The following is a 14,919-nucleotide window of genomic DNA, read 5'->3' as shown; positions in this document are numbered from 1 at the left end:
AGACACCTACATTAAATAGAGGCTTACAAATTCAGTACAAATTAACTACTGTGTAGCTGCTTCAGGGGTGAAACCCAGCAGCTATTTTCTGCCACATTACATGAAATAATCTGTTTGGGGCAATTGTTTGGTTGGTTTTCTATACAGTTGTTAGGAGGGTATTCAGCTGAAGAATCACAGACTTTTATCTCATAGACATGCTGCAAGCCGGGATTTGCACCCCTCCCTTCCTTGTTGTGGAAAAGTGAATACACAATACACTACTTTTTTGTCTCCCTCTCCCCCAAAACGGATGCATGAATGCAAAATAAATTGATTTTCATCTGAAGGCCATGGTGAATGATCTCTGCGCCTTAAAGGACAGAAGTCATACCCAGAATTCCAAGGTTAAATGAGTTTATTAAGATTTAGTGGTTACAATGGTATATTAGATACCTGTAATCCAAGCTACACCTACATATTTGCCTCTAAATTCTCACATAATCAATTTCTGTGACTAAGCATTCCACCACCAGGTCTTCTATTTCTAACAATAACACAATAATAATAATAATATAAAAGGCAATGTCAATCACCATATTGTGCTTCATACTTCACCATAAAGAATTCAATTGGCAAAAAGTAAAACTTTTTTCCATATTAATGGGATTAATTGAAACATGAGCATAGTCATAACCACTACTAGAATATAAAGAATAAAATATGGATTAAAAGAAGTATCTTTAAAATGGATTAGTTTTTATCCTTGTTCAAAATTCACATACTATAATGAAGATGACTTAAAAGTTAAATTGTTTAATTATTGGGCCACACATTTAAGCATATTGGCTAGTACATTTTTGCACTGTAACAGAAGCAATACGAGCTTTATGGTCTACCATTACACTTCCAGGTTTTTTCTTTTAAATATACCTGCCAACTTAATGTTTCTTGCATGCATAAAGTTTTACTTTTCAGTTTATTATTTACCCCCACACTTGAGGTGAAAAATCTTTGGCCAATTTTAGGCTATTGTTTAAAAAAAGTAAGCTTGGGATAACTTTATGTAACATCAGAATAGATTGGTCTGCATTTGTGGGTTGCAGATTGTTAATTACTTTAATAGAGCTTCAGGTTGCATGCAAATTGACACTGCTTCATTAGTTTTTTCCCCCATGCCAGACGCATACAAGTCGGCAGGTATGCATACAAAAAGGAATATAAAACCCTCCTGGTAAAGCCTAGTGTTTTAGAAGGAATCCATAGCTTTAAATTCACTTAAAGCCTGTACGGGGGAAATGTGTTTCTTCTGGGAACCTCTTCTCACTCGTGTCTGATATTCTTCTGGCTTTTCTCTCTTTACTAAGGGTTTCTTCTCAGGGGCCTTCATCTTCCAAGATACAACAGGTGAGTTCACTGCAGCTGTACCATAGACCTTCTGATATTTTGTAGAGGCCACGTATGATGCTTTCACAGTAAGGACTACAGCGTTCATCAGATTTTTAGCTGCCTGGATGAGGGATGTAGCGCTATCCAGCTGTGGATAGAAAAGAGAATGAAATACGATGGGGTTATTGCTGAACTCACCTCCAGAAGGATTTGATATATGCTCTCAGATCTGATTTGATTTTCTTGCAGAAGGCCAGCAGAATATTATACAAAAAGAAGAATCTCTGTACAGAATACTCCCTGGTTTGTTGCACAGGTGTCCTGGGAACAGCCCACCAGTAATGTGCACTGAACTGGACTGTGTGATACTCTACATTAACTTTACAAACAGTTCAAAAGAAAAAAAAAGTTGTTTCCTTGTGCGTGTGAGGGGTTCGATTATACAAATTCCTCTCAAAAGTGACTTATCACCAAACTTCTAACAATGTAGGGCTAGTCTATACTAGAAGCACTGCAGCTGCACCAGTGCCACTGTAGCACGTCTGCTGAAGATGCTCTATGCCGACGGGCTAGCGCTTTCCTGTTGGCATAATAAATCCACCTCCATGAGAGGCGGTAGCTATATCGGCAGGAGAAGCTCTCCAAACTGCTGAGCACTTTCCACATAGGCGCTTAGGGCAGCGTAACTTACGTCACTCACGGGGTGACTTATCATACCTCTGAACGACCTAAGTTATACCGACATAAGTGGCAGTCTGTACAAGCCCTTACTTTTAACTGAAAGGGACAACAAAACAGCTCAGATGGGATTTCCCCAAACTCTCAGCTTCAGCCTAACTGCTCTCACTCAGTCAGTGTAAACGACCAATTGATGTTGCTGGGAGAGTTAAGCTCATGCTAAGCCCTTTGGGGAATCCCACTTGAATAGTTAAAAAAGGTTGTGAAACCCTCAAGAAGCAGAAAAGACAAAGTAGTTGAGAGTAGATTTTAAAATTATATGGGTAGATAAAACAATGGTTTCACAATTATACTTTATACCCAGGGGCTGCAGGTTGCCCACCACTGATGCAGATCCTCAAACTCCTAATTGACAACCCTGTAAGTGCCCCGAATTCCTAGGCACCTAAATTTTTGCCAGTAAAATCCTCACTGTGCCTACATTTCTGGCAGTGTGTGTGCACATTGCCATCACTGAGCTGCTTGGAGTTTAGTTCCCATCTAAGCCACAGAGGGATTACAAACTAGGCTTTCCTCCCACTTATCTTACCTGTGGGCCTGATCTGGTAAGAATGCTCTGAAAATGCCTTAGAGCTCATGTACTGGGTCACAAAATGCAGCCCCAAGGTGGTTTACCCCACATTCACTCACCCAGGCTGTTGAAGACCTAGGTTCAAATCCCCATCATGCCTGACATAGGGCAGGGACTTAGCATTTTCCTCCATCACTGGGCTATGAAGGATCCTGGGGCAGGTCTCAATCTCCTGCAGAGGCCGCTCCATTTTGTGTAAGTAAATAATTGCTCCTTGGGCCAGAGAGACAATGAGAATGACTCTGTAGCCTGGTGGTTTTTGCAAGAAAGGACTCATTTAGTTTATATGGCTAACTCTAGGAGAAGGTTCACCGCTGTGAATTCTGAGCAGATTTAGGAGCCTAGCTCTTTTCAGGGGCAGAGCGTAAGCCACACCCATCTCCACAGCATTTCCTACTGGCTCCCTTAGATGGCTCCCCACAAAGATTGTTGGCTTTCGTGACTCTCCTCTTGCAGATCCCAAACTCTCTATGTACCTTGTATAGGGAGCCTGGGCACCTGATTTGGGGCTGAAGATTTCACTAGGTGGCAGGGCACCTGAAGTTAGTCGCTGAGCTTAAATCCCCTTTGTAGATCTAGCCGTAGGCCCTACCTGCATCTTTAAGTGCTTATAAATCTTTGAAAATCTGGCCCTAAGGCCCAGAGGCACAAAAGTATTAGGGTGTCTAACTCCATTGAGTTCAATCAATAGGAATTAGATGCCAAAATACTTTTGAGGAGCTGGACCTTAGTGACTTGCTAAAGTGGGGCTCAAGTTACCATGTTCCAGTAGTTCTTTCAAAGAAATATTGCAAAAGTAGGGTTAGTGCCTTGTTATTAAACCAACTAGGCCCTCATTCCAACAGGTTTAATTTTCCACTAAAATAACAGTGTTTTCAGGCTTGTTGGGACTATGTCAGATGAGACGACTTACCATAGCTCTGCTTCCATCCTACTCTACTTTCCCAGTCAATTTCACAATATTTCCAGTGTGCCCCTTCCCTTCCTAGTTCCCTCCAGCCCCAGCTTTGGGTGATGCATTTTCATCTTTCACAACAATTTGCATGTATATTTAAAAAGGCAAAATACACATAAAGACAACAACAAACATGTAATATGCAGAATACGTGGACACTATGAAAACACTTTGTGTTACTAAATATAAGCAAGGATGTTGCCCTAACCAGCATGCTCAAAATACAACCAGAAAGAAACCCGCCCCTCCAAGAATAGAAATGGGGAGGCGCGAATGGGCAGTGTAGAAGTATTATTAACAGTGTTCCAGAGGCCTGGAGGATGTGTGAGATAGCAAGTGAATTCACAGAGCAGAAGGAAGCAGAGTAGGAAAAGAAAGATCCCTCACTGCCAGCAGAGAGTCGCACTCTGCAGTATCTCCATGGAGACGGAGACACAAGGATTCTACCATCCATGCTCTGCACAAAAATGGAGCCTCCAAAATCCAGCTACATTATATCTATACAACACCCAGATTTTTAAAATGAAGTGGGAGTGATTTACATATAAAAAACATCAGTGTGCTCTTCGCTAGCACCCTATTTCAGACCTTTTGCACTTCACATGTGTAATAGAAAATGTTCACTGGACTGTTATTGTCAATGGGTACGTCACTGCCTCATTCCTATATGTGTGCCATCCCCTGAGATTACTACCTTGGGTGGAAGAGTGATTGGCCCTTACACTTTGTCACGCTGTATTCCAACACTTTCTTGCTCCTTCCCCCTCTCCAGTGGCAATGGCTTTTGATTCTGTGTGCTTCCTTTTGTGTCACCCTTTGTTGCTGATCAGCCCTAACAGTCAGATGCATATTTGTAGCACCCATCTGAGGTCTTTCAATGCCTCTGCTAGGCCATTAAATCAAAGCTGAAGCCAGTGGTTTGTCATTGGAAGGGCAAAACATAATGACTGAGCTTTCATCAAAACCATGCTGACAAGAGACTAGCTAACATAACATAAGCATCGGCGCCACCTCCGTGGGTGCTCCGGGGCTGGAGCATCTATGGAAAAAAATTGGTGGTTGCTCAGCACCCACCGGCAGCTCCCCGTGGCTCAGCCCTGCCCCCGTGCTCCAGCTCACCTCTGCCTTCTCTGTTGGCGCACTGCCATGTCGTGCGTCTCCCTCCTCCCTCCCAGCACCTGCGCCGTGAAACAGCTGATTTGCGGGGCAGGGAGGGAGTGGAGGAGGGGGAATGCGGCGCTGTCACAAACAGATAGTTAAGGGTTAATAGAACAGGAGTACGTCATGTCTCTTTTGCCTGTAAAAGGTTAACAAGTTCAGTGAGCCTGGCTGTCACCTGACCAGAGGACCAATCAGAGAACAGGATACTTTCAAATCTTGAGGGAGGGAAGTTTGTGTGTGTGCTGTTAGTGTTTGGTTGTTGTTCTCTCTGGGGGCTCAGAGGGATCAGATGTGTAACCAGGTTTCTCTCCAATCTCTCCGATACAGGCTCTTATAAGTTCAGAATAGTGAGTACTAGGTAGATAAAGCGAGTTAGGCTTATGGTTGTTTTCTTTATTTGCAAATGTGTATTTGGCTGGAAGGAGTTCAAATTTGTATTTTGCTGAAAGGATTTTAATTTGTACTTGTATACTTAGGCTGGGAGGGTATTCCCAGTGTCTATAGCTGAAAGACCCTGTAACATATTCCATCTTAAATTTACAAAGATAATTTTTACTGTTTTTCTTTCTTTAATTAAAAGATTTTCTTGTTTAAGAACCTGATTGGTTTTTTTATTCTGGTGTGAGATCCCAGGGGACTGGGTCTGGATTCACCAGGGAATTGGTGGGGAGAAAGAGGGAGAGGGAGAGAGAGGTTAATTTCTCTCTGTGTTAGGATTACTTTCTCTCTCAGGGAGAGTCTGGGAGGGGGAGAGAGAAGGAGGGGGGAAGGTGGATTTTCCTCTCTGTTTTAAGATTCAAGGAGTTTGAATCACAGTGTTCTTCCAGGGTAACCCAGGGAGGGGAAGCCTGGGAGAGGCAATGGTGAGGGAAAGCGTTTTCTTTCCTTGTGTTAAGATCCAGAGGGACTGGGTCTTGGGGGTCCCTGGGCAAGGTTTTGGGGGGACCAGAGTGTACCAGGCACTGGAATTCCTGGTTAGTGGCAGCGCTACAAGTACTAAGCTGGTAATTGAGCTTAGAGGAATTCATGCTGGTACCCCATCTTTTGGACGCTAAGGTTCAGAGTGGGGAATTATACCATGACAGGCGCACACCCACCGGTGCTGGAAAAAGTTGGCTCCTATGAACATAACATCACTTATGTTTTAGATTTTGTTTGAGGACTTTCTCGGCCCCTTTCAGGGGTAAATCCTTAGCTTATAATGGCAGGAAAACATGGCCAATTCAATAGAAATATTGTTCAGCATGGTATTATTCTATACCCAAATCACTGCCTCATTTAAAATGAAGTCTATATGTTTGTTGGCAAATAACAGATCTCTATTAAATTAGGATATTTTAAGTTAGGACTGAGGGCTACAATCAAACATTATTCATTTTGAAATTATTCTTTTTGAAACTTCTATGCATAGATAAAGTATATATAGTGATATAGTCAAGGAGCATTTCCTTTTGTAATCAGTCAATGTGGGACAGCCAAAATACGTTGTGCTCCCATGAACTCCTTTCAGCTGCATATTTCAAAGAGCCTGACAAACTTTAATTTTCATGAAAAATCTTTGAGGAAGGAAGGATTATAGGCATTTTAGAGATTGGGTGAACTAAAGCACAGAACCATTAAGGGAAGCATTTTCAAAACTTCAAAAGTTAGGCACCTAAATCCATATTTACAGCCTGACCTTACAAACAATTACCCCATGCAGTTAAGCATGTAAGTAATTCCATGGGGGCCAATGGGCCTATTCACATGCTTAGAGGTAAACATGTCTATTAGTATCAGAGGGGTAGCCGCGTGATTCTGGATCTGTAAAAGCAGCAAAAAGTCCTCTGGCACCTTATAGACTAACAGACGTATTAGAGCTTGAGCTTTCGTGGGTGAATACCCACTTTGTCAGATGCATGTCTATAAGTGTGTGAGGACTTGGGCCTTAGGGTATGTCAACACTGCAAAAAAAAAAAAACAAAAAACCAAACCAAAGAAACCCATAGCAGCGAGTCTCAGAGTCCAGTTCAACTGACGGGCTCACAGGGCTCACATTATGGGGCTACAAATATTAGTGTGGTAGACATTCCAGCTCAGGCCAAAGCCAGGACTCTGAAACCCGGCGTGTGTGTGTGTGTGGGGGGAGGTCAGGGGGTCATCTCAGAGCCTGGGCGGGAATATCTACATTACTATTTTTAGCCTCTCTCAGGTGCCCAAGTAGTTGACCCAGCTTCTGAGATTCGCTGCTGCAGGGTTTGTTCTGGATGTACCCCAAGAAGTGGCCTGATTTTCAAAGATGCTGAGCACACCTGCAGCTTCTAGTGATGTTACCCATTGTTGAGCACCTCAGAAAATCATATCACTTAGTTTTGTGCCTCTTTGATCACCTGTCCCTCCTTTTCAACTTGTTATTAAAGGGCTGCTCATCTTCACCAGTTCTAATCTATGGATGAGTTCCAGACACCCCATCATTGGTCTTAATATTTATTTACATTCTAACATGGCTCCACGAGCTGAAAGCTTTTGAGAGACATGAAAAGCCCCTACCATTATTAGGTCTTGAGTGTCCACCAAACCTGCTCATAATTATCCCCCACATCCAGTTTGGCCACCTAAGCGAGTTCCTTATTGCCTCCAGGTCCTGGCCTGTAGTTTGGTTCAGCAGAGAAGGATTAATCCGAATGAGCATCACTTTAATTCACTTTTAGGCCTTGCTATGCCACTGCGGTACTTCAGTTTTAAGCTGGCCAGTTGAAATCAGCAGAGTACACTGGCACAGAGTGGATGCAATAGTGAATCAGGAGCTTGATGTATTCATTTCCTACACAATCTGGGCACAGAAACACACACTTTCCCAAATATGTAATGCTGATAACTGAAAAGGGGAAAAGAACACTGAAAATAAAAGCAACAGCAGGATATTATTGTGCGGACACAGAAAGTAAACTCCACTCCCTAGCAATGGACAGGGAATTATTAATGTGATGATACCCTTTGTGATAATAGCTAACACAGTCTTTTTGACAAGCTATACAAGTGATGTATTTTCAAGAGTTCTGCTACTTGGATCATTTTTTGCTTTCATTTAGGGAAAAAGCCCTCTAAGTCATTAATGATAAATGTAGGCTATTGTGCCATAAAACTTCAACAGCAAAGAAGGGTGGGGAAGGAATCACAATTCTTAAAGAAACTTGGATTCATTCCACTGGCACCTGGTCATTCATTCAGGTTAAAACAGCCATCTACTCAAGAGGAGGCACAAATCATTTGAGAAAAAAAGATTTTGCTACAAGCTAACTTTGGAATTAATGAATGCAAGGTTAGAGAACTGGAGCAGCAGAGCCTATTATCTGCCAAGAAGATAATTTCAGGTGTAAAAAACTGCATAAGGCTTTGAGGGATGTGTGATCAGCTTATACACTGTGCTGCATTTTCCCTGAAATAGAGGCAGAATTTTCCAGTCTTGTGGCAATAAGGATGTTTTGCTTCTTTTACAGGCACACCATAATCAGAAGTGTCTGAATAATAAAAAAAAAAGGAATAGCTACAAAACTAAAGGGGGGGGGGAGACTGCTAATGTTTTCCCCAGCAATATGAAAACATAGAAGAATTTTCCCTCTTCCTTTTTTTACATCCTTAATGGGAGAAAAATCATGACTCAGTTTTAAAAGGATGAGCATTTTCTCTCCAGCAGTCACCCTATGATTTAGAGGAGAGAGAGTGGAGCTAGCAGAAGGAAGGGAACCCTGATCTTTCACAATTCAATGTGCTTTTTCAGTGCAGTCCTCATCTTTTCCCGCCTTTGGTGAGAAAGTAGTGTCGCTGGAATAGGAAAAGAAAAATGTTACAGAATAGTTGGATACACTGGATGTATTCAAGTCAGCAGGTCCTGAAGATATTTACGCTAGGGTACTTTAGGAACTACTTGAATCAATTTTCAAACTATTTGTGATTATCTCAAAGAACTTATGGGAAACTGGCGAGGTACCAGGAGTCTGGAGAGAGGCAAACATCTTTAAAAAGGGAACGAAGAGGATCTGGGGAATTTTATATCAGTCATCTTACCTTCAATACCTGGAAAGATACTGGAACAAATTATTAAAAATCAATGTGTAAGCATCTAAAGGATTAAAGGGTAATAAGTAATAGGCAAAGTGGATTGAAGAAAAACAAATCATATCAAACCAATCTAATTTTCTTCTTTGACAGAGTTACTGTTCTAATGGATAGGGTGGAAGCAGTAAACATAATATATCTTGGCTTTAGTAAGGCTTTTGACGCACTCCTATATAACATTCTCATAAACCAAGTAGGGAAATGTGGTTTAGATGAAATTACTATGGATGGTTGCATAACTGGTTGAAAGACCATATATCAAAGAGTAATTAGCAATGGTTCACTGCCAAATTGGGAAGATGTATCTAGTAAAATCCAGCTGGTGTTCGTCATAAGTCTGGTTCTAGTCAGTATTTTAATTAATGACTTGTGTACTGGAATGAACAGTCTGCTCATAAAATCAGAAGATTATACTAAGCTGGGAGAGACTGCAAGCACTTTGGAGGACAGGATTCAAATTCAAAATAACCTCAACAAATTGGAGAATTGGTCTTAAATCGACAAAATGAAATTCAGTAAAGACAAGTCCAAAGTACTACAGTTTGGAATTAAAAAACCCAACTGCTCAAATACAAAATGGGGAATAACTGGTTAGGAACTTGTACTGCTGGGGGTGGTGGGCATAATGGCTCACATATTGAAAATGAGCCAAAATGTAATGCAGTTGTTAAAAAGGCTAATATAATTCTGGGCTGTATTAATAGGAGAGTCATATATATGACACAAGAGACAACTGTCCCGATCTACTTGGCACTGGTGAGGCCTCAACTGCAGGATTAAGTCCAGTTTTGGATGCCACACTTTAAGAAAGATGCGGAAAAATTAGAGACAGTCTAGAGGAAAGCAACAAAAGGGATAAAAGGTTCAGAAAACCTGACCTATGAGGAAAGGTTGAAAATAACTGGGCATGTTTAGTCTTGAGAAAAGAAGACTGAGGAGGGGGAACTGAAAAAGTCTTAAAAAATGTTATGGCCTTCTACAAAGAGGACTGTGATCAATTGTTCTCCATGGGCATTGAAGATAGGACAAGAAGTAATTGTCTTAATTTGAAGCAAAGGAGATTTAGGTTAGGTATTATGTCAAATTTTCTAACTATAAAGATAGTTCTATACTGGAACAGGCTTCCAAGGGAGGCTGTGGAATTCCCATCACTGAAGGTTTTTTAAGGACAGGTTGGACAAACATCAGGGATTATATAGGTTTACTTGATGCTGTGTTAGCGTGCGGGGGCTCCACTACAGAATCTGTCAAGATCCTCTCCAGCCTTACATTTCTATAGTTCTATGAAAAGATTTGTCTGAGGAGCTCTCCCAACCATTAGTGTTGATTTTTAATAGGTCTTGGATAACTTGGGGATTTCCAGAGGACTGGAAAAAAGCTAATGCAGTACCAATATTTTTAAAAGGTAAATGGGATGACCCAGGTAATTAGAGACCTGTCAGCCTGCAATCAATCCTGGGTAAAGTAATTAAATGACTGATATGGGACTTGATTAAAAAAGAATTAAAAGCGGGTAATATAACTAATGACAATCAACATGGGATTATGGAAAATAAATCTTTCCCAAATAAGTTGATATAATTTTTAGATGAGATTGTAATTTTGTTTGATAAAGGTAAAAGTATTGATGTACATCTAGATTTCTGTGTGGCATATGACTTGGTTCGACACATCAGTTTAAGAAAACAGAATAATACAAAACCAAAAAGGTGAATTTCAATGGGTTAAAGCTTTGCTGATAGGTCTCAAAATATAATGGTAAACTGGGAATCATTACTGAGTGGCTGTGTTTGTAATGGGGTCCCTGGGGCATATATTATTGGTCTTACACTATTTAATATTAGTATCAGTGAGCTGGAAAAAAATATAAAATCATTCCTGATAAAGTGTTCAGATGAAACAAATAATAATGAAGAGGACAGGTCATTGATACATAGTGATCTGGATTGCTTAACATGCTGATACAAGCAAACAAAGTGAATTTCAGTAATGTCAGGTCATATGTTTAGGAACAAAGAATATAGGCCATACCTACATGGGGGACTCTATCCCAGAGCGCCGTGACTTTGAAAAAGACTTGATGGGTATTCAGCTAAACACAAGCTTCCTGAAGGACGCTGTGGCTGAAAGGGCTAATGCAATGTTTGGATTTATAAATAGGGATATATGGAAGAAGAGTAGACAGGTAATATCTCCATATTCAGCATTGGTGTGTTCATCACTGCAATACTGTGTCCAGTTCTCGTGTCTAAAAATCAAGAAGGATATTGATAAACTGGAGAAGATTAACAGAAGATCATCAAGAATGATTAAAGCACTGGAAAAAATGCCTTGCAGTGAAAGACTCAAAGAGCTCGATCTATTTATTGTAAGAAAGAGACGGTTAAGTAAGGGGTTACTTGATCATAGTCTGTAACAGAAATTTGATAATAAAGGGCTTTTCAATCTAGCAGACAAAGCTGTAACAAGATAGAATGGCTGGAAGTTGAAACTAGACAAATTCAGTGTCATAATGAAATGTAAATTTTAAACAGTGAGAGTAATTAGCCATTGGAATAACTTACTAAGGCTTGGGGTTGATTCTCCATTACTGGAAACCTTTAAATCAAGGATGGATGTTTTTCAAAAAGATTTGTTCCATCACAGCTACTGGACATGAAGCAGGAATTAATACAGGAAAGTCCTGCAGCCTGTCTTTTGCAAAAGGTCAGGCTAGAAAATGACAGTGGTCCCTTTAGGGTTTAAAACGTATAAATTATTAATTTTACTAATAATACTAATGGTTATTGTTTAGTCTGATTGGCTTTATTGGGTTAGTTTGTTGTTTGTTTGTAATTATTCTTATTCTTGGTGATCGTATATTTTAAAATATTACAACAGCATCTAAACCCATTGGGATAGTCACTGAACAGCAGGGCTAGATTGAGACTTTATTTACATAACTGTGCAGGACCCTCTTACACCCCGACTCTGGCTAACAGGACCTGGGTGCAGAGAAATAAGCAGTGCTATGCATCTGCTTTCTTCCTCCCCGGACCAAGTAGCAAGGAAGAAGTGTGAAATGAATAGAACCTTTGATCCATTCCACTCACTGTTGCAGGGGTAGTACTGGCCAATTAGCTTCCAGTAGAGGCCAGCAGTAAAGTAGTATCCCCTGGGAGCCGGGAGGAAACAAGAGAGGAATTGTGACTCAGAAAGGCATATGAGGAATAATGCCTCCTGGAACTACTGCTGTGGCAGCTCACCTTCTGCAACAGCCCTTGCTCAGAGCTGTGTCTTAAGGCAAAGGGAAAATCTACACTACAAAATTAAGTTGACCGAAATGACTTAACAGTACAGCTACGGAAGTAACAATCGTTTTTTATATATCCACACTATGTTCCTTCTGTAGGTGGTGTGTGTCCTTACCAGAGGCACTTGCACCAATTTAACTGCCAGTGTGGAGCAATGTGGGATGGTTTGTGAAAAGAGGCACCTGTCAATGTAAGCAACGCAACGCAATGTCTACATTGACACTGCATCAACCTAACCACATCAACTTTAAGTGCTACGCCTCTTGAGGAGGTGGAGTTATTAAGTCGGTGTAGTGGGCGAGTTAGATCAGTGGGAGATAAATTTTAGTGTAGATGCTTACAAGTTAGGTCGAGTTAGGCAGTTTACATCGACCTAAACTCTGTAGCGCAGACCAGGCCAAAATCGAACCCTATATAAATAAATGTATATTTTTCTCACAATTATAGTAATGCCACCTGACATTTCTGTAGAGGTTTCCATCCCAAAGCATTTTACAGTTTTACAAGTACGTATTAATGACAACCAATATAGGAATCACTATACCCAGGACTCAAATGCAACCATCTCTGGGTTGTTTAAAAGTAACTCTACACAACAGGCTAAGGTCCCAATCCACCAACTCATTTAAGCACATGAAGTCAATGTAATAAAGTGCTTTGCTGGATCTGGGGCCAGGACCTGAAGAAAAGTAAAATGCATTAATCAGTTGGAACTATGTGGCAATGTGTTGTAGGTAAGCAAAATGCTATTATCCAAACTGGAATGTGGGCATGATACTAATGTTAAAAAGGTTTCATGGTTATCTAGAGAAAGCAAAGTATATTCCCTCTTTTCTTGCTATTTTCCCATTGGATTGTAATTAACTTACTCCTCTTGACATGTTGAGGTTTTAACTCATTTAGGTAGGTAGTTGTGTTTCATAACTTGACAATCCACTGATTACTTGTTGTCATTTGCATTTTTTCAATTACAAGTAGGTAAACCATAGGGACTCCCAAGCAGACTTAGTTAAATTGAACACATTCTGCATCCTTACCATGGTTTTTCATACCATTTCTTTCATCATAATGAGAAACAGACAAATGTACCAAGAATTATGGGAAGCTCCTCCATATAACATGAATCATTGCCATTTTGAGAAGAGACATACATTGAACTTAGTTGGTTACCAGTTTCATTAGGACAATATTCAAAACTTTAAGTAGTGTTCTAATAAAAGAAGACACACACAGAGGCAAACACACATGATATAGAGAGACCGAGAGGATGCATTTGTATAGCTGAATAAATCACTTTGACCAATATTAATTGCCAAAAAAGAAAAAAAATACATCTCGTTTTATTTTCTTTGTATAAAAACGTCTATTTAATATAAATAGGTATTTAATTTGTAAAAACAAAATATCTAGAGATAAATATAATAGAAGATATTCACTGAACTTAGCTACATTTTAAATCACATTTAATAGCTAAATGAAGAGATAGAATAATATTTATTACTTCTTCAAAAACTATCTATCTATAATAATAGGTCATCATACATTATTTTAATTAAATTAAAATTAAATCAACCCGATTGACCCATAACTCCTGGTGGTTAAAGCCTGCCATGTGAATGATCTTAAAAGTTAACAAAAATGTTCACATCAGCCCTAAAAAGACTTTAACTTTGTTTTTACACTCTGCAGCTACCCAGAGATAAAGATGACCTGACTGAAAAATCAGGACCCTTGTTTATATCATAGCTTAACCTATTTTTAGAAATCAGACATGAATCTGATGGTCATCCAGTAGAAAAGGTCTTAAACCCTAATGGTCAAATGGTAGTGAACTAGAAAGTTTGAAGGTATTTTAAAGTGTTAATTTAAGATGGGGTTTGTGTGTGGAGGTCATCATTAGTGCATGTTTCACTGTTATGATACTTGTACACTACATACCACTTGCAGCAGCATGTAGGGTATATTTAGCTACACTCCACAATCAAAAGCAGGCTGCGTCCACACTGCAGTGTGTAGCTATATGTGTTAGTGAAAGGCTCTGGCAGGGACAAGGCAGTGTGGAAAGGCTCAGCAGCAGGGAACTGCCAGAGCCCGTTCCCACTGCCTCCCCACTGCAAAAGTCCTTCCCAGCTGCTGGAGTTTTTCATTGCAGTGGCGAAAGGCTCGGGCACCTCCTTCTCTTATCCCGCTGCAGGGAGCTGTCAGAGCTTTTCCCTGCCACAGGGAGTTGCCGGAGCCCTTCCCCCGTTGCTGCCACACTGCTGGAGTCTTTCCCCTCTGTGGGATCTCTTCAATGCAGTGAGGAAAGACTCCAGCAGCGAGTAGGCAGAGGGACACTACATTGCTAAAATAGCAGTGTCAGCAGAGAAGGCACTGCTTGGGCAAGTAGAGAGCCATGTAAAGAATATACCTGGGTACATACCCACAGGGTCCAGGTGTCTCTTTGCTCACCTAAGAACTCCCTTGCTGTCTACACTGATATTTATCCCCGTGCTAGGAGGAAATGTACTTTGCATGCCACTGAAAGGAGTATGCAGTGTAGATGTGCCTTTAAAGTAATCAAGTTTAAGGCCACAAGGGCTCACCAGATCATCTAGTCTGACCTCCTGTATATCACAGACAATATCATGGCCACACTGACCCCAGTGAAATCTTGTTCTGATTTTATTTACACTGATGCAGGGCCCTGATTCAGCAAGGTGCGTAAGAACATTGCTAACTTTAAGGGGACTTGA

General features: G+C 40.6%; 1 protein-coding gene across 4 annotated transcripts in view; it reads right to left on the bottom strand.

Moving 5' to 3' along the window:
• Positions 1-386: 386 nt before the first annotated feature.
• CTNNA2 (catenin alpha 2) overlaps positions 387-14,919 on the bottom strand; it is an 818,238-nt gene continuing 803,705 nt past the window's right edge. For all 4 annotated transcript variants that reach the window (XM_030563913.1, XM_030563912.1, XM_030563911.1 and 1 more), the window contains one exon: positions 387-1,516. In XM_030563913.1, coding sequence (XP_030419773.1) covers positions 1,229-1,516 — 288 coding nt within the window. In that variant the 3' untranslated portion in view covers positions 387-1,228. The remainder of the gene's footprint in view (positions 1,517-14,919) is intronic.

Source organism: Gopherus evgoodei, chromosome 5, assembly GCF_007399415.2.
Source record: "Gopherus evgoodei ecotype Sinaloan lineage chromosome 5, rGopEvg1_v1.p, whole genome shotgun sequence".
NCBI classification, from domain to species: Eukaryota; Metazoa; Chordata; order Testudines; family Testudinidae; genus Gopherus; species Gopherus evgoodei.
This window is presented reverse-complemented; position numbering and strand designations above follow the sequence as displayed.